Genomic DNA, 20,026 nt, shown 5'->3' with positions numbered 1-20,026 from the left:
GACTGAGACCCACTCGCCTCATATAGAAGGTCCCTGACCTCCCGGAAGGTTGAATGGTGGGGCGCCTGTGACTGACAGTAGGAGTGGGCTGGCTATGCCCGTGTGTCTACCTGTGCTCTGATAAGAGGCAGGGACAGAGCAAGGCTGAAGAGAGCCTTGATCAGCTCCTCAATTCCAGTGTCCTTGAACCATAGTCCATCTGTTTGCACCCTAGGTTGGTGTCCTTGTCAGTAAGGCCGAGGGAAAATTCCTCTTGTCTGTGTGACCCAAACTCTACATGTCTGACTCAACTCAGAAAAGGCTGGGGAGAAGCCCAGGGGTCTGGTAACTTCACCTGGGAGCTGCTGCTGAGGGCACATATGTATCCCGGAGGAGCTGTGAGTTTCTCCCCCAACTGAGTAGAGGAAACAGAGGGGAAAAAGGAGGGGGTGCTTTGTAAGGCAGGTGTAATCTGGATTAAAAGAAATTGTACTCCAAATATTGGATTTCTGAGACCTATATTGGAAGAGTCAATTTAGATGGCTAGAAAAGGAAAAAAAAAAAAAAAATCTAAAACAGCTTTCAAAAATACTAAGAAGTGGCACTACCCTCATTTTACAAGATACCATCGATCTTATTTTGAGGTGAAAAAGAGCCACAAATGGGTCCTTTCTGAGACACAGCTATGAAAGAAAGAAAAAATAATGTATCCGAGGAATTTCCTGTCTGCCCAGGCTGGGCAAACACTGATTGCAACTGAGACTGCCCTCTGGGATCCTCCGTCTCCAAAGCTCTGTGTCCAGTGGAGACCAGGAAACTTTAAAAAAGGTTAGGAATTGAAAAAAAAAAAAAAAATCAGGTGAGGGCATGAAACTGACCACAAGATGGCCTTTGGAATGGAGCAGAGAGGAGCTTTTTTTTCTCACTAGCCTCTGTTACCTGCTTTGGAAAAATAAATCCCCACTGCAGAATATTTTTGCCCAGTTTCTGGACTGCTGGGCCTGTGTGGTCTTTTCATATTTTCCACTTTGCAGCGCTCCCAAGCTAATCCCAAGCTGCCGAGGCCTTCCAAATAACTTGGACAGCCTTCCATCCTTATCTTACGCCTTAGACACATGGTTCTCACAGCCATCTCAGGGGCGGCTCTCTGGACTAGCATGTATCTGTCTGCAGCACAGCAGCATCTGTGATGATTTTGGCCTCCCTCAAATGGGTGGCCCAATGCTGGGATGTGGGTTTGATTCTGTGCTGCTGGCCACAAAGCATCCGGGTCACTGATTCTGTTTAGGTGCCAACAATCCCCAAGACTCTCCAAAGAGGCTGAACTCTGTCAGAAGGCATCTGAATCTCAATTGCAGGCAGGGAGAGAGGACAGAGGGGACCAAGGGAAGAACAGAGCAAGAGAGAGAAAAAGAGAGCTCTCCTTTTCATTTTATCTTTTTTAAAAGCATTTTTTTTTTTTCAGCCAAGACCCAACAGTAACAGGAACAAACCTGATCCACGTGGCAGGAAAAAGAGGAACCTGAACCCCTCTGCAAGTATTCTCTTTCCTGACCAGCTGGGCTTGCCGCACTTTGTGAGATTTGCAAAAAATATATATATAATAGATATATATTTCCATAGGAAAACAACATCAGATGTCTTCCCCTAGATGAACGATGAAGAGTCAAACTGCAGGTTCTTAAAACAAAAACAAAAACAAAAACACCATGAAACTAACAACGGTGGAAGGGTGAGGGTGAGGAATTACAGATGGAGAGATTCCAAATCAGAAGGAAACGTGACATGGAGTCCCAGGCTCATGCCCTCCGCCAGAATTCCAGCCCCACCTGTGCTGGGTAGTTTGTCTAAGGTGCTCCAGGGTCCCTCTTGGTCTGCAAGAGAAGTGTCCCTGCCATTTCTGGGTCGCTTCCTTTTCCACTCTCCTCAGCCCGCCTGCTCTGTCACACTTCCAGCAATCCTGGTGGGCAGGGGTTCCCTGGGCTGCTGGCCCGCTGAGGTGGACTGTTGGTTCCTTCAGCATTCATCTTCTTGGTATATTTGTTCATCCAGCTCCTGGGACTCTAGGTGCTCCAGACGGTCTGTTCGGCCACTCATGATTTCATCTGGGGTTTTCATAAACCTTTGGAAGAAGAAGTGGAGGAGGTAAGAGATTCCATTTTCCTAAAGCTGTCTTCACTCTGAACTCTAGCCTGTATATAAAGAAAGACTTCATCATGTTATACAGCTGGAGAGCTACTGAACCCTGAGATTAATGCTTAGTGCAAATTAGGAAAAGGTACTCCTTTCTCTGACTGTCTAAAAAGTGGCAAAATGCTTATTTAAAAAGACTAGGGCCAGGCATGGTAGCTCATGCATATAATCCTAGTGCTTTGGGAGGCCAAGTTGGGAAGATAACTTGAACCTAGGAGTTTGAGACCAGCTTGGGCAACATAGTGAGACCCCACCTCTACCAAAAAAAAAAAATCTGGGTATGGTGGTGTGCACCTGTAGTCCTAGCTACTTGGGAGGCTGAGGTGGGAGAATCCCTTAAGCTCAGGAGGTTAAGGCTGCAGTCAGCTATGATCATGCCACTGCACTCTAACTTGGGTGACAAAGTGAAATCCTAATTATTGGAAAAAAAAAAAAAGTCTAGGATGTCTGTGACGTAGTGAGCACCCTTTGGGATCACGTGGTGCATTAATGCATGACCATACGAGAAGGCCTTGGTCCAGACCATGTATATATGTTCTTTCTTTTACAGAATTAGATTTTACAGACTCATGAGAGCTGTATATCCACTTCCATTCCAGACTGTGAGCCCAGGGAATGGTATTCAAAACTTAAATTTCAAAGGATATAGTTAAATGTTAAGTGAAAAATGCTGACAATAGGACAACTTAGTGGAGCTTCTGGAAAATTGGAAGGGCAAAAAAAAAAAAAATCTTTTACAGTGTTATCACTGATTCACCCAAAATGCCAGCAATGAACCCTCTTTAGTCTGTCTACCTTTGCAACTGGGGTGTACAGCAAGCCTCATCTTCCTGTTCAATGGGTTAAACTGGAAGTGACATCAATGACGTGTTTTGACCATAATTTACATGGCTCAGGAAGGCAGCCTGGTTGCAGATGTTCCGCCTACACTGTAGGAGCACCCGTTCCAGTCCCCTTCTGTGCCTGCACACCTTTCTCTCCCCATATACTCTGCCCTGCGCCACTATCTTAGAACTTACATTTTCTCTCATTCCTCCACATGCAAAAGCCTAAAATGACCACTCATCAAGTCAAAGGTACATCCTTTGCTCTGCTCATCGGGTCTTTCTGCCATCTTTACCTAGGAAGCTCTTATTTTCCACTGTTCATCAGTATGAACCCAGTGCAGTCTAGCGGTCTTGGCTCTTGTATAAATCATGGCGCATGCTCTCCCATGTATCTTTAGCTTTTCCCTTATCTGGAGCCCTCCTGACTCTTCTCACGAGTTGAGTCCTACTCATTCTTTGTGTTCTGTCTCCTCATCAAAGAGCTGCTTAATGGCACTAGTCCATGATTTCAACACTTAAACATCCATCTTCTTCAACACTCAAACATCTTGTAAAGAGTATCTACAATTCAACACCTCACTTGATTACATACTAGGTCTTATACCAAGAAACCTTCATTTTGTGGCAAGTCTGGCTTCTAACATTCATTTCCTCAAAATGGACTAATCTCTCCCTCATTAATAGCACTATTCCTTTCTCTTACTGAAAATCTTTTATTGGAAGGCTATCAATCTTCTGGCTACTACTGCTTTTCCTGCTCATTACTGGCAAACTTCTCCAGCAGTATGTCTGTATCATCTGCAGTCTTTCTCCTCTTTTATCCCCTAACTAAAATTTCTCCCTCCACATCCGAAGTCAATAAAGAGCCCCTCTAAGCCAACTCCACAGATGTCCTATGCTTGGCCCCCCAAACCACCCCTTTCTTCTTTTGATGACTTTCCCATATTAAGCTTCTGATATTCCACACCAGGCTGTCAATAAGCATTAACTGAAAGGTTTAATATAGAATGATAAAAAATAGAATCCTCTACCTTCTAGGAGCTTATAATCTAGTTGTCGGGGAGAAGGACTTGACACATAAAACTACAGGCTGAGCATCCCTAATCCAAACACTGGAAACACTTCTGGTCCCAAGCATTCCAGATGAGGGATACTCAACCTGTATTCAAAATATAAATCCTGTAGTCGCTCTAGCTACTCCGGAGGCTGAGGCAGGAGGATGGCTTGAGCCCAGAGTTTGAGGCTTCAGTGAGCTATGACCACACCACTGCACTCCAGCCTGGGCAACAGAGTGAGACCCTGTCTCTAGAAAAACAAACAAGTTGGCCAGGCACAGTGGCTCACATCTGTAATTCAAGCACTTTGGGAGGCCAAGGTGGGCAGATCACTTGAAGCCAGGAGTTTGAGACAAGAGTGGCCAACATGGCGAAACACTGTCTCCACTAAAAATACAAAAATTAGTCAGGTGTGGTGGCAGGCACCTGTAATTCCAGCTACTAGGGAGGCTGAGGCATGATAATTATAAGAATTGCTTAAATTCAGGAGGTGGAGGTTCCAGTGAGTCGAGATTGTGCCACTGCACTGTAGCCTGGGTGACAGAACAAGGCTCTGTCTCAAAAAAAAAAAAAAAAAGAAAAGAAAAGAAAAAGCAAATTGTAGTGTAGTTAAGGGCTCCAGGGAACCCAGGTGATGATGGAAGACGGCAGCTATGTGTGTTGGAGCAGCTGAAGAAGGCCTCATTCAGGGCAATAGATTTGAGGTTGAGCCTTGAGGGTGTAGGTATTAAAAAGGCAAAACTTAGTCATATACATTTCTGGCATAGGGAACTGTATTAGTGTTGTAGGGCAGCTGGCAGTTTGTATTATGGTTTCAGGAGGCAGCAGAGTGGACCAGAGACAGAAAGACATTGTTGAGCGAATCCTGATGTGAATCATGAAGTCCAGACATCAGCTTCCACTGCCAGGGAAGCCTTTGCTTTTTTCTTGTCTCCCAGATCTCATGAAACTGCTTGTCATTGAAAGACTCCAACCTGGGACCTTCTGGCAACATTCCTTTCTGGGAAATGTAGTTCCCAGGCTTCTAGCCCCTGCAACACAGAATAGAGTGGGAATGGTGCTGAAGAGCCAATGGTCCATCTAGCACAATGACCGGGATACAGGAGGAGTCAAAGGGAACTCTAGTTTCAAAGTTGGTTGCTTCAAACAGCAGTGATGCCCCTGATGAGTAAAGAATTCAATAATTCTGGGTGGAATTTCTTTTCTTTTTTTTTTTTTCTTGAGATGGAGTCTCGCTCTGTCACCAGGCTGGAGTGCAGTGGCGCGATCTCGGCTCACTGCAACCTCTGCCTCCCGGGTTCAAGTGATTCTCCTGCTTCAGCCTCCCGAGTAGCTGGGACTACAGGTGCATGCCACTACGCTCAGCTAATTTTTGTACTTTTAGTAGAGATGGGGTTTCACCATGTTGGCCAGGATGGTCTTGATCTCTTGACCTCGTGATCCGCCTGCCTCAGCCTCCCAAAGTGCTGGGATTACAGGTGTGAGCCATCACGCCCGGCCTCTGGGTGGAATTTCTAATCTGAGACGAGTGTCTGTTTTGAAGATGTCATGTCTGAAATACTTAAATGTGATATTTAAGGGGACACAGCCTACAGGAAACTCTTGGACATTCAAATTTGGAATTTCAGGGAGATTTTAGAGCTGGATATAGAGATTTAAGAGCCTAACCACTGAGGTGATAAATGAAGTTGTGTGTCGGGATCAATTCATCCACGAAAAAGGTATAGAGTGGGAAGAAAGGGAGCCAAGGACTGCGTTTAGGTTGAAGGATGAAGAAAAGCCATCAGTAGAGCCAGAGAATGGAGGGTTCTTTTTTTATTCCTTCTATTCTGTTTCCCTTTCCTGAAGAGCCTTTCCCGTTTCTTTTGAAGATCTTAATTGCTTTTACTATTCCTAAGTTACCATTCCTTCCCAATGCTAAAGACCAGATTCTCTGCTCTTTCCAATAAATTAATCATATCAGTGAGCTCATCTGTTCATACATGGTATCACTTCCTACCTGTATATAGATAATTCACAATCTACATCTCTAGCCCCATCTGCCACTCTCTTCTGTCCCACCTGCCAAAACTCATCACCCAAGGTTGTGTTTGTTGATCTCACTTCTACTGACCTGCAGTTGACCCCACTAATGACTACCACCAGCACCAGAGGTCTACTTCTACATCTCCTGATTGGTCCTTCAGATCCCTCCTTCTTCTTCCAATTCTTTCTCCTCTCTTGCATAGTACTTGGAATTACAATCTATGTGGTGGCAGGCTAACTTGGTTGGAACTCATTATCTATGAGGAATTCTGGAAAGAAAAGTTCTAGTGCAGCAGCTTGTAGACTTATTCTGACTACGATGCATTATAAGAAATACATTTTACATCATGACTCATCGCGTACATACACACCTGGAACAACATTTTCATGAATCAACTGTCATTCTTGCTACATGTGATGCAGTCTGGCATTTTCAACTCTATCCTATCCTATCCTTATTTCATTAAAAAAAAAAGCTCTGATGGACCCATTCAATCTATTTCATGACTCACTGTGGGTCATTACCTGCATTTTCACAAATACTGGTTCAGAAAGTTGCCTTACAGCGATGGTAACCTGGAAGTCTAGGTTTAATTCCTTGTTTTGCCATTGACTTTGTGCTTTTAACTACACCGGACTTTAATGCTACATAATATTATTTGGTCACTGCATTATTTTAAAGGTGAGTCAGATTCTGTTCATTTAGTTTTGGCTTTATTACTGGACAGACATAAGTTAAAAAAATATTTTCCTTAAATCCTAACAAACCAGTACCTGGTATCCAGTTTGTAGCAATGATTGGCTTTGGGTATCCGATAGGCAGGTAGAGATCTTAACAGTCTCCCCCCACTCCCCGTTATTTAAAGAAAACAGCATCCTCCCAAAAGAAGGAAAGGAGTAAAAGGAAGTGCTACCTGAACAAAAGCCTTTGTCCTGGCTCCTTCCTGATAATGTTTAGTTTGTAGTAGTGGCGCAGGGCTCTGGACATTTTCTCATAGGTCATGTTTGTTCTGTTCTGTTTGTTCAAAGGAGGAAGGGAGAAAAAAAGCACAAAGACACAATGAAATGAACCTCAGAAAAGGCACTGCGGGAGCTATTAAAATAAAAGCTCTTCAGCTGCTGCCTGTGGCCCTGCCAGTTTGGGAAGCTACCTGCTAATCGGCTGCCTTCCAGGCACATCTGTCCCCACCCTTTAGCTTTTTATATTCACTGTCACCAAGGTTTACTCCTAAGGTGAATCACCCTTTGTCCGAAGTCCTGGAGCCCTAGCTAATAAAGCAGATCCCATAGCAGCCTCGCTTATTTCCTTTTCCCAAGACTGCTCTCTGCTCCGCCTGAGGAATTTCCTGCAGGTTCCCCCTATCTCTGGGTCACCCTTCACCTTCTGACCCACACAGCATTTCTTTTTTTTTGTTGCAATGACCTTTTCTCAAACTTGTGTTTCTGGTCTGTCATTTTAAGGAAGACAATTCTTTTGTTTAAATTCCTGTTGTGGAAGCAAGAATACAGTGGTTCTGGGCCCGAGGCAATGGTACAGTGGGAGTAGCAGAGGGATTTTTCTCAGTGACTCACACATGGAAGTGTCTGTCAGTGGGGCCTTGCCATATTTGGTCATGGTCTGCATTACCCACTGCCTTCTTAGAAGGCCGCAGGTCTGGGCACACCTGGCTGGGCCTCCCTGCCTTTTCACTCACTCAGCGGATTGGGGTTGTGCCACCATGCCAACATCAGGCTTTGCTTCAGGTCCACCTATCGACTGGCCTGGATCACGGTTACCCGCTTTTTACAACTGCACACTTGAGCAGTCTTCCTTACTGCAAAAGACTTTATTCAATTCCATTCCCTCCTCCCAGTTTGGAAAATTGTGGGGCAAACTTCTTGCATCGCTTGCTTATAAAGGGGATGTTTTACAGTCAGAATCTAAGTATTTTCTATAAAGAAATGGGCTTTGGGGAACATGGGAGTTTCTAACTGAGCAGAAAAGAAGTGGCACTTCCCAAAGGTCCCCTGTGAGTCAGAGAGTCTTGCTGTACTTCCCTTTTACCCAGTTCCTAACAACAGTGGAGGTGGCGGGATCAGGTCAAGGGGAGTGGAAACAAGAGTCACTCATGATGCAGCCCAGCAAACCAGGATATGTGAGTTAATGGGCACCTGGTCTCAGGAACAAATGGCAAGATGCATCTTTAATTATTTCCTTCCCTTTGCAACTGCCTAATTGCTTGCCCAGCAAGGAATAAACTAAATAAGTATGGGCAGACGTAAAAAGCAGAAGACAGACGATTATCCTCCAATCCAGGGATAAAGACTTCATTTTGGCACTAGTTTATGGAGCAGATATCTGCTGCCCTTTTACCTTATGGTTTCCCCACAGTCGAGCCAGTCCGTTGGGATCCACTATCCGGAATATTTTGGATTCTTTGTCCTCCCATCGGATGAAGTTTTCGTACCGGCTGTCAGAAAGCAACTGATAGACGTAATCCCAAAGCAGTCTACAGTCTACAGAGGAAAAGAGCAAGAAAACACTGTTGAAAATGTTTCTTGTTGAGGCACTAACCAGAAGAATCAAAAAAGAATCCAGCAACTGCTTCTGCCTAGCTAGGGTTGACTGATTATCTAACTTCCTTGTTTTACAGGGAAGAAACGAAGGCCCAGAAAGATGGAGGGAGGTCCTGTTGTGTGACCTTTGACCCGCTGGAGGCCTCAGAGATGATCCAGGCGACAGCCTCCCTCCACAGATGATGATACAGTGACCCAGAAGTCCACGGTCGTGACCCAAACTTAAACCTGGGCAGAGCCCATGTGAAAGACGGGAGGCAAGTTCTAACTGAATGAACGGGCTCTGAATGTGTGTTAAATGCAGGCTGGAAGGAAAAAAGGGTGGAAAGAGGGTCCTGATGGTTACAGAGAGAGCTGTGTGGTAAAAAATAGTGGAGTGAAAAGGTTATCCTGGTGTTGGTGGGAGATGGATGGATAAAGATGAGAAGGCTGGGGTAGGCTAAAACACAGCAAAAAGGAGTGAGGAGTGAAAAATGGTGGGAAAAGAAAAACTATGTGGCTTGGTGACTCTGACTGTGGGAACTGTGGCTAGCATGGTTTTAAAAAGAGATACAGATATTCTCATTCTATCACATTTTGGAGGTCTTTAAAAAATGTTTTGATATAGTGGATCATGGCAGAAAGGAACCCAGTGCAAAAATCACTTTCTCCACTTGCAGAACTGATGTTTGAACATTTAGTCAGGCTATGGATATTTATTAAGTGTTAAGTGATTCAATATGGACTAGGCATGGTGTTGGGCCTTGGTTTTCGGCTGTGGGCTAGTAAATTAAAAGAGAAGACATGGCCGGGCGTGGTGGCTCACGCCTGTAATCCCAGCACTTTGGGAAGCTGAGGCAGGTGGATCACTTGAGGCCAGGAGTTTGAGACCAGCCTGACCAACGTGGCGAAACCCTGTCTCTACTAAAAATACAAAAACTTGGCCAGGCATGGTGGCGTGTGCCTGTAATCCCAGCTACTCAGGACACTGAGGCAGGAGAATCACCTGAACCCAGGAGGTGGAAGTTGCAGTGAGTCGAGATCGCACCACTGCCCTCCAGCCTGGGTGACAAAGTGAGACTCAGTCTCAAAAAAAAAAGAAAAGAAGAAGAAGACATGATGTACACCTTCCCCTTGTTCTATGACTTTCTGGATGTGTGCTGTGAAGGTGTGTGGTTGCCCTCCTGCAGAACCTGGAGAGGTAGCTGGGGACAGATGTGTGCCTTCTAGGTTGAGTTAAAGGTTAACTGGCCTCCAGATGAGGAGCAGCACCAATTTCCAGGTGTTCACTGCATGGTTCTGGAAATGCCCACTTTTTATAGGCACTTGTCAGAATGGCTGGTGATGGAAGATCAACTACTGAATGACAAGTATGAACTCGGCACTTTACCTGTATTATTTCTGATCCTCAGAGAGGTTGAAATAACTTGCCTGAGGTCACAAGGATTTGCACTCTGGACTCCTGCACTACAATGTTATTTCTTTTTTACTTTGGGCAAGGCCTGGGCCTGGCACATTTGAAAGGGGAGTGTCCAGTTGAGACTTGGAATATATTACAGCCAACACATCCGCATTGCAGAGAAACATACACCCTTCTCTGGGGGTATATTTACAAGGGGAATTCAGTTGGGCCACCCTGGACACGCTTCTTAATCTTCCTGAGGTTCTGTTGCCTCACTTATGAAGTGGGAATAAGAGCACTTACTTTACAGGATTATTATATTAGTGATAATGGGAGGGAAGAGAAAGTAATAAAAATAACAACGGTATTTAGTGGGTGCTATTTGTAGGTACTGTGCTGTGGCTTCGACAAGCCTGGTTACGTCTGACCCTTACGCCGCCTTATGAGGCAGGTGCTGTTGCTATTCCTATTTTACAGATCAGGAAGCTGGGGCTGAGAGGGTTTGATGATTTACTCAGGAGGACACAGCTTATGAATGACACACAGGATTCTTGGCTGTGCATGACCCCAAAACCCATGCTATGACACACTTCCCAATGCAATTTCTAGTCTCAGAGAAACTTGTTAATGGGTGTATGTTTATAAAATCTTAGGACTTTCCAGAACAAAGTACACCTGCTCAGTGTATCTTTTCTGAACTCCAGCGTTCTCTTTGAATAGCAGAAGACACTGGCAGAAAAATGTGGCATTTTCCAGAAGCTTAATCTTTCAAGGAACTACCATTAAATGTACAGCAGCCCTAAATCTTTAGTATCCCTTATGGAATCCTTTCTTCTGTATTATCTGTGTTTAAACATTAATGTGGTGTGTCACTCATTGTGTTTTGGAAAAGGACAAGTGGCCTCCTCCTTAAAACAATGACACCATAGTCCTGGAGTTTGAACCCCATTCTAACAACAGAAGCTGTCCAGCCACTTCTATTGCCCACCCCGTCTTGCCATGGCTGCATTCTGTATTGCCAGGGGGTGGGCTGAGGTGGGGGTGTGGAGAAGATGAGCAACCCAAGCATCGTAAGTACCTTGAGAAATCAGTGTCCTACTGCAGACTGAGAATAATCTAGCTCATTTTAAAGGCATTTGAAGGAGGATGATTCTAGTTTCCAAGCAAAGCAGTAAAAAGTGGCAAAGTGTCTTTTTCCCTTGTAAGCATTCTCCTTGTCTTGAGTCACTTTCTCTATAAAGGGAAAATAGAGACCTGCTGTGGTCTGAATCTTCATGTCCTCCCCAAATTCATCTGTTGAAATCCTAACTAACTACCAAGGTACCTTTGGGAGGTGATTAGGTCTTGGGGGCCCCACCCTTGTGAGTGGGATTAGTGCCCTTTTAAAAGAGGCCTGAGAGAGACCCCTCACCCTTCCACCAAGTGAAGACACAGCAAGAAGGTGCTGTCTATGAACCAGAAAGTGGGCCCTCACCAGATGCCTCATCTGCCAGGGCCTTGATCTTCCCAGCCCCCAGAACTGTGGAGCAATCCGTATCTATTGCGTACCAACTACCCAGTCTATGGCAGTTTGTCAGAGCAGCCCCAAAAGGACTAAGGCCAGAACTCAGCTGTGGCTTAATATTTCAGTATTTGTCCTACTATCAAATGGCAGACACATTTTAATTTTCCATAATTTCTTCCAACTGGAAAACATCTGACAAAATCACATATTATCACATAAAGTGCCTGTAAATTAGGGTTGGGTGTGGTGGCTTATAATTATAATCCCAATGTTTGTGACTTATAATCCCAATGTTTTGGGAGGCAGGGGCGGTAGACTTGCTTGAAAGTCCGGGAGTTCAAGACCAGCCCAGGCAACATAACGAGACCTCATCTCTACAAAAAATTTAAAAATTATCCAGGCGTGGTGGTGCATGCCTGTAATCCCAGCTAGTTGGGAGGCTGAGGTGGGAGAATTGCTTGAGCCCAGGGGTTTGGGGCTGCAGTGAGCCATGATCAACCCACTGCACTCAGCCTGGGTGATAGAGTGACAGAGTGAGACCGTATCTGTAGGGGAAAAAAGCCAGTAAATCAGGAGGAACAAAGGCAGTTTGTGTGCAGCCCCTCCTATGTCTCCCTATAGGTTTACAATCATTTTCATTGCAAATAGGCTGACGACGCCATTGGATTCCTCTGGATTGGGAATGTGATTTTCTAGTGTGTTCATTTTAATAAATTTCAGCAATTAAGAAACGACCTGGTTGTCTTTTACAGTTTCATATAAAGACATTTTTCCCATATGAAGGTGGGTGACATCATGGCAGCCCTCTTGACTCTAGGCGGAAGGCACTCCACTCAGAAGCCTACTGTAGAGCTAAAACAAAGTAAGTGGACAGTTCTCTAACCACAAGCATGGGAGTTTTCACTGCATGTTTCTGTTGCTTCTCTTTTACTGTAATGGTACATTCTACTTCTCATAAAACAGTGAAACGTGAACCAGACCATTAGACCATTTCTCCATGTAAGGGCTTAACCTGCACTGGGCTGCCATGTTGGTTTTTCGGAGGCATCAAACTAGGACCTAGAATGTTATCTACTTATCAGATGGCAAAAGGAAGGGCAGGGCTTACCAGAGAACACCGTTTCCCTATCAGCTTCAAGAACATTTGTATCCGGCAAACTTTTCCTTTCATAAATGTGAAAACAACCCCAAACAAGCTGCCAATTGATCATTTTAAATGACATTTAATCCAGCAAAGCCAACTTTAGCTGAGTAATAAAAATATGCTGACATTCAGGACATATTGAATTAGTCACTAACGGAGACAGCAATAGGAATTTTGTGGCATAAAGCAGTTGTTTCAAGCTCAGAGTATAAGTGGCTTTTATAACATTATTGATTGTTTTGTTTCTTTGGTAAAAATTATGCCTAGATGATAAAAATAACTGCCTGACCACACAATAGATTTTTTTCCCTTTTTTTTTTTTTAAACAATTGACATTCAAGTCATGTCAGTTATTTTTGTTTCTAAGATTTCTATTAAATAAAAGGCAGATCCTCTTTAGGTTCCTAGATCCTTTAGAGGTTGTTGCCACGGCTCACCTGGAATTTTTCAGCCTTTTCGGAACCCATGCCTGCATAGATACAATGTTCTTTGATCATCAATGTAAATGCATAATACTATATAATAAAGCGCACCAGACGTTCACTCCACTTCACAACACTTGAACGTATATGTATAAAATGGTTTTGGATCACAAGGTATTCATTAATTTTAAGTGCATTTTTCTTAAACGAAAGGGCTTTCTTCTATCTCAAGGCACACGGATATTTTAAAGAAATTTCCACTATTTGGATTTTCTTTTCCATGAGAAGTAGTTTATGAAAGTGTTTAGCCCAGTTCCCTCTCCTTCCTGCTGGGTGAGGTACCCTCGGTATCCGCGGCTAAAGGCATTGTAAAAAATCCCTTCCTGTGGTTAAGGAGAAATATTTTCACTCCCACGTCTGTCTCTTACCAGAGACTCATTGTATAAACTTATTGAGCAGAGATTGTAAAAAGATGGGCAATTCACACATAACCAACATGGTTTCTAAAGAAAAAAACCACGCTAGACAAAACTGATGCCTTAAAAAACTTTGAGCAGGAAAGTCAAATTATTGACATAGGGAATGTTTAATTATTGTGGTTAATTTAAATTTCAGGAAAGCTTCTAAGAAAGTCATTTTATGTTGTTTTAACTGCCCAAGTGGAATTTTAAAGAAGGCCTGCAAATGACAGTGCCATGGGCATAATTACCAGAAGAGAGGCTGAGTGTCCCTGTTACATTTTTTGAAATTTATTACCTAAAAATTAATATATTTCCAGTTCAGCAACAAAACACGCAAAGTAGCATATGAAATAAAAAGTTGCTACTAAGCTTTACAAATATGGTTCTGAACTGGGGGCATGTGGCAATATCTGGAGGCATTTCTGGTTGTCACACTGGGGTGCAGGGTGCTCCTAGCATCTAGTGGGTAGAGGCCAGTGATGCTGCTCAATCTCTTACAATATACTAAGCAACCCCACAAATTATTATGTGGCCCAAATATCAATAGTGTTGAGAAACCCTGCTTAGAGAAACACGGTTTACAACATTCAGGGGGCCATCTGCTGCTTGTTTTTTTTTTTTTTTTTCCCCCTCCTCCTTCTCTATTCTAGATCAGCCATTACCTAGAAGCAGAAAGTTGGTCAATCCAGTGCAGCCAGGTGTGTGTTGATATGCAGAGGTGTGTTTACAATGGGCAGTTGCTTGTGCTTTGCCGTGGCTTAGGAAAACAGAAAACATATGTGCACGGTGGCACGCTGGGGGAGGGAGAAGTGGAGGCAAATAATACAAAAATCTACGCTTCCTGGCTTCCTGGGGCAGAAGAACCACAGCTGCAAATGAGGCTGGACCTTTTCACCTGTGATTACATAAGGTGTGGAGAAGGCTGGGAAACACCGGTATCCGAAACTCACACCCTGCAGCTGAGATCCAGCCCGCAGTTAGAACCTAATAAGGCCCAGCCTCCGCTTTGCTCAGGTGTGGGTGCAGCCTGGGAATTCACATCCAGGGACTGCAGGGAGGTAGGACTCTGTATTACAGCACTGTGCGCCCTTACGCAAACTGGAATTTCCAGTCTCCTCAAGCCCCTTCTATTATTGTCCACTCAGACACCATGCTGTTGATGTTTTTTATCTTTTAAAAACATTGTCCTGAAACTTCCTTCTCTTTTAGGGCTCTTTGATTTCTCAGTTGTTCACACTGAAAATAAAGTGCAGTGACTCAGCCGCTGGGAATATTCCTGCTGGAGTGGTGGCTCCTCCCCTCCCCAGTGCTCATCTTATTCATCCCCTCCAAATATGGACAGCAGGCAAAGCTTCAGGGAGGGGAAGCAGGAGCACAAAAGTAAATCTCCAAGGAAATAAGAAAACGGAGGTGGCCTTGAAGGGCACCCCACACAGGCCTTCCCTGTCAGTGCCCTGCGTGGCTCTGCAGGCAGTTGTGCTGGCTGTACCCACAGCTCCCACACAGTCCCTCTCAGATGGGCAGGATGGCAGCTCAGCAGTGAGGCAGGGGGGGACAGTGACACGTAGCAATTAACTTTCTTGTGCCATGCATTCACATGTTGTCTCATTAACAGTCAAAAGGGCCCAGAAATGGGTATTACTATTCTCAATATTACAGATAAGGAAAGAAGGGCTCAGGGACATTATGCACCTGCTTGGGAGTCAAGAACCGGATTCCAGTCATGGTGACTTCGCCATCCAAGCTTTTGCCACAGGCCCACACTGCTTCCCTAGGACTGTTCGGGGCCATCTGTCTCCAGGAGCTCTTGAGGGTACTGGGCTACAGAGGTCTACAGAAGGGCATCCCCCTGAGACAGTGTGGGAGGAAGCGGCTCTTTCACCTGGTACTAAAACACTGGAATCCCTGTGGCTTCTGGGGACATCCCACAACCCTATCTTTTCTTTCCTGCAAACACAGATATTTATGCACAGATGCATGTGTGCGAAGGTGCACATGTGTCTGCACACCCCACACCTTCCAACAAAGGCCGAGGGCTGAGACTTGCCCCCAGCACTTTCATGCAATCCCTTCACACTTCTCTTTTACGAGGTCTTTTAGCTGTCAAGGCTGCTCCTGAGGCTCATGTACAAAAAAAAAAAAAAAAAAAAAAAGTCTATAGGCTTCCTTTGAAACAAATTCACAGCAGCATTAAACACTGTGGGAGGAAGTGGAGACAGAAGCAAGATGCCGGAATACAGTGACTTCTCCCAGTCCTTGAAGCCCCTGAGGACAAGCCTCAAACTGCTTTCTCTGGAGTTTCATACTTTTTTCTTCATCTTACTTCAGAGGCTTCCCGAATTGAATCTTTGTATATATAATTCATCCAGTCAATAAAACCAAATCAAGAAAGTACATTGTTTTAGTTGGGTGACAAATAAGCAATGCAAGAGACTTGATGTCTCACTGATTAGAATCTTTTTGTTTCTGTTAAGGATGTAACCTTGAGAGATAGTAAAAGTATTTTTTAAAGTCACAAAAGGCTACCTTTAAAGATTCCAAGGATTGCTGCAAAGTGTGTTCTAAGAGGGTTGGGAGTGAAGAGATCTTGAGCTGAGAGGAAATTCTGTGTCTTGCCTGCTGTAGGATTAATGACCGAATTGACCAGCGATAGCCTCACAAATCGAGAAGTTCATGTTCACAAAGATGGAGAGACTTCAGCAAAAGTTGTGAGATAAACACAAGAAAGGAGATATTCTCTATTTGGGTAGGCCATGGGCTTTGAACACGTAAATCTGTACAGATTTAGGTCCCCACTTTTGGGTAGCAAATGAGGGGTTATGAAATGAATGGATTATAAAACAATTGTCAGTGTACCAACGAATCTTCTTCCTCAGCAGAGTTTTGGATTAAGGCCAAGGAAGAGACAGGCAGACAGGAAATCTGGTGGCTCAGGTTTTAACGGAATTAAAGTACTTTAAGAGAAAACTAAATTGACTGAAAAATGTTCGTTTAAGATTTAGCTGTCTATAGTTAAAGTAGGAGCTTAGTTTGTGTCATGGCATAAAGCAAGAGGACATTGCCTTCCACCAGCAAGGATACGAAATTTGGCATTTAGAGATGCAGTGCCCTATCATCTAGAACAATGCCTGGCACATGAGCAGACTGGCAATAATTTTTGAATCAATGAATGAAGAACTGTATAATCCAAAGTGCAAATAAATCGTTTCTTTTACGTAGCTAAATACTTAGTATTTTATTTATGTTAATGATATTATTGTAACTATTCTGGTTGATCTGAAAATATAGCCTGCAGTCCAGAACCTGTCTCCTCTCTTACATAACTTGTTATTGTTCCTTTCACATGTCTCAGACATGCCTTGTCATCTAAAGTGCAAATAATTCCTTGAGAGCAAGGACACTGTTTTCTAAGTCTGCATCCTACATTGCACCTATGATTCCAAGCACACTGACCACCACGTACACAATGTTGCAAGGCAGAGAACATCAAACGTTTTCTGTAAAGGGCCAATTAATCAATATTTTAGGTGTTGCTGGCCATGCAATCTCTGTTGTAACTACTCAACTCTGCCACTGCAGCATGGAAGCAGACATAGGCAATACCAAATAAATGGGTTTGGCTGTTTTCCAGGAAAACTTGATTAAAAAAAACGCATGGTGGCTGGATTTGGGCCACACTTTGGGCCACAGTTTTCAATCTTTGCTCTAGAGTCCCAGACCAGAAGGAAACAATAATTTTGGGAAAAACACTGAACAGAAGCTCGAGGCTAGACTCTTGATGTGTCTCAATCTCAGTTCCTTCACCTGTAAAAGGCCCTTCTACCTTTGAAATCAAGTCCAAATAAGGAATTTCAATACATACTGAAAACATGACTCATGGATGACTACAGTCACACCTCAGCCACCTACAGGTGCTTGTGGCCAATATACTTTCTGGCTTTGAAACACACTGGTGGGACACAAGCCAGTAAAACTTCTGTAGGTAAAGTTTTAGAAGATTGACAGATGCTTTCTGCTAGGCTCCTTGCTCCTAAATAGCCCATTCTTAAAGATACCAAGTAGAAAACAAGCACAGAAAGAAGAAACTTTTTCACTATTCCATACAGCGTTGGCTGCTGGATTCAAAATAGACCCCAGCAATCTTGTCTCACTCCGTCTTGTGCTAAACTCTCTCCCATAAACACTAGCCATTCCAACCTGGTAAATTCTTAATAACAGTTCTCCTTATCCTTTGCAAAGTAAGTGACACCTTTAAAAATAAGCTACTTGTTATATTTAAAAAGATGTCATTTGTGATTTGTATTTAAACTGTCAACCACCTACTGAATTTCCTTTCTTGATTATTTTAGTTTTTCCATATGGTAAATACCTAACAGACATAAATTTGCATGTATCTTTTTTTTTTAATTATACTTTAAGTTTTAGGGTACATGTGCACAATGTGCAGGTTTGTTACATATGTATACATGTGCCATGTTGGTGTGCTGCACCCATTAACTCGTCATTTACATTAGGTATATCTCCTAATGCTATCCCTCCCCCCTCCCCCGACCCCATAACAGGCCCCGGTGTGTGATGTTCCCCTTTCTGTGTCCATGTGTTCTCATTGTTCAATTCCCACCTATGAGTGAGAACAATTCTGCATGTATCTTAATGGTATGATGGAATTTCAGTGATAGTAGATAATGAAAAGAATTTATGAAAAATTTCATATATATATATATATATATATATATATATATATAAACACTTTTTTTTTCCTTTTTTTTGAGACAGAGTATCACTCTGTTGCCCAGGCTGGAGTGCAGTGGCATAATCTTGGCTCATTACAACCTCCACCTCCCAGGTTCAAGCGATTCTCCCAACTCAGCCTCCTAGGTAGCTGGGACTACAGGTGTGCACCACCATGCCCGACGAATTTTTGTATTTTTTGATAGAGATGGGGTTTCACCATGTTGGCCAGGCTGGTCTCGAAATCCTGACCTCAGGTGATCTGCCAGCCTTGGCCTTTCAAAGTACTGGGATTACAGGCGTGAGCCACAGTACCCAGCCTGAAAAATGATAGATTTTTAAATGACCTCAATAGATCTCAACTTGTAGATTTACATTTCTACCTGAAATAGAAAAAATACACTGAGCCTTATCTTGCTTTGCTCCTGGTAAGTTTTCTCCATCTGGAATGACCTGTTTTTCTCTAATCTCCACTTGTCCACATTCTAAGCATTCATCCAAGCCCAGCTAAAAGCCAGCCCTCCATGTAGCTTGCCCTGACATCCCTAGTCTGACCTCCTGTGGTACTTAACAGGAGCCCTTCTAAGATACATGTCATGTGCTTCGCTTTTATAGTTAACTGTGCTCAGCTCTTTTATGATAAAGACTGTGTCTTATACCTCTCTGAGGCTGTCTCCACCCCATCAAGAATGCAGAACAGTGCCTTATACACAGAAGGTGTCCAAATGCATAAATTCTAGGGCACCTGAACAAATCACATCTGAATAGTAAGAATTTAGCTTCATTTTGTGATCCACATTCATGAGTACTATTTCCATCTATACCCTCCAGCTATAGTACTCATCAGTTTGACATTCAGCAGCACCTTCATTTCTTTTTGTGCTGTGCTCATTTGAAAAGCTTTAAGGAACTAAGTTTTCTCATCTAACAGCTGCTTTACGGAGATTTAAAGGCTTTTTATGGCTATTCAGTTAATGACAGAACTTTTACATTGTACACAGGAATCACCCAATGAATTTCACCTCCAATAAACAGAATCAATTTTACAAGGATCGAGGAGTCCAGAAAGACATCAGAAGAGTGGAGTACACACAGGGGTATCCTCAAAGAAACAAAGGTGCCTAAAACTCTTGTGTTTTCTTGGGACGGTTACAGAATCAAGACTGTCAGACTACAGACTGGCAGAGCTGGAAGGAACTTTAGGGATGATTCAGTCCTACCTTCTTCGGAGAAAAACAATGCCTTTCAGTGGAATGAGTTAAATTTGGATTTGGTTGCATTAGTTAAAATATATATTGGGAGATTTAAAAACTTCTGAATATGCCATTATAGCACTGGTAATTAGTTTTAGGACATTGTGTTATACTGAAGGAGTTAATGCATTCCCCCAAAAGATCTAGGCCCCAGGGTTATTTTACATGAATATTCTGACTTCCTAGAGCCATCAAGAAAAGCACATATTGCCTATTTCTGTGTGCCCTTGAGAGAGTGGGCACCCATAGACACCCAGGCTCATCATTTGGTGGGTGCAGTATTCCACCAAGCTTCCTAACCGATGAGGCCGCATCCGTCATCAAACACTGATATTGGGGAATGAGATGAAAAAAATAGTAGTATAGGCTGGGTGCAGTGGTTTATGCCTGTAATCCCAGCAATTTAGGAGGCCAAGGCAGGCAGATCACTTGAGGTCAGGAGTTCAAGACCAGCCTGGCCAACACGGTGAAACCCCGTCTTTACTAAAAATACAA

General features: G+C 43.5%; 1 protein-coding gene across 5 annotated transcripts in view; it reads right to left on the bottom strand.

The window, feature by feature from the left end:
- Window positions 1-1,400: 1,400 nt before the first annotated feature.
- ETV6 (ETS variant transcription factor 6) overlaps window positions 1,401-20,026 on the bottom strand; it is a 396,338-nt gene continuing 377,712 nt past the window's right edge. For all 5 annotated transcript variants that reach the window (XM_063593357.1, XM_034935384.4, XM_034935383.4 and 2 more), the window contains 3 exons: window positions 8,433-8,575; window positions 6,994-7,094; window positions 1,401-2,101 (listed from right to left, as the gene is read on the bottom strand). In XM_063593357.1, coding sequence (XP_063449427.1) covers window positions 1,996-2,101; window positions 6,994-7,094; window positions 8,433-8,575 — 350 coding nt within the window. In that variant the 3' untranslated portion in view covers window positions 1,401-1,995. The remainder of the gene's footprint in view (window positions 2,102-6,993; window positions 7,095-8,432; window positions 8,576-20,026) is intronic.

This window comes from Pan paniscus, chromosome 10 (genome assembly GCF_029289425.2).
Source record: "Pan paniscus chromosome 10, NHGRI_mPanPan1-v2.0_pri, whole genome shotgun sequence".
Taxonomy (NCBI): Eukaryota; Metazoa; Chordata; class Mammalia; order Primates; family Hominidae; genus Pan; species Pan paniscus.
Note: the sequence above shows the minus strand (reverse complement) of the source record. Positions and strands in the feature narration are given on the sequence as shown.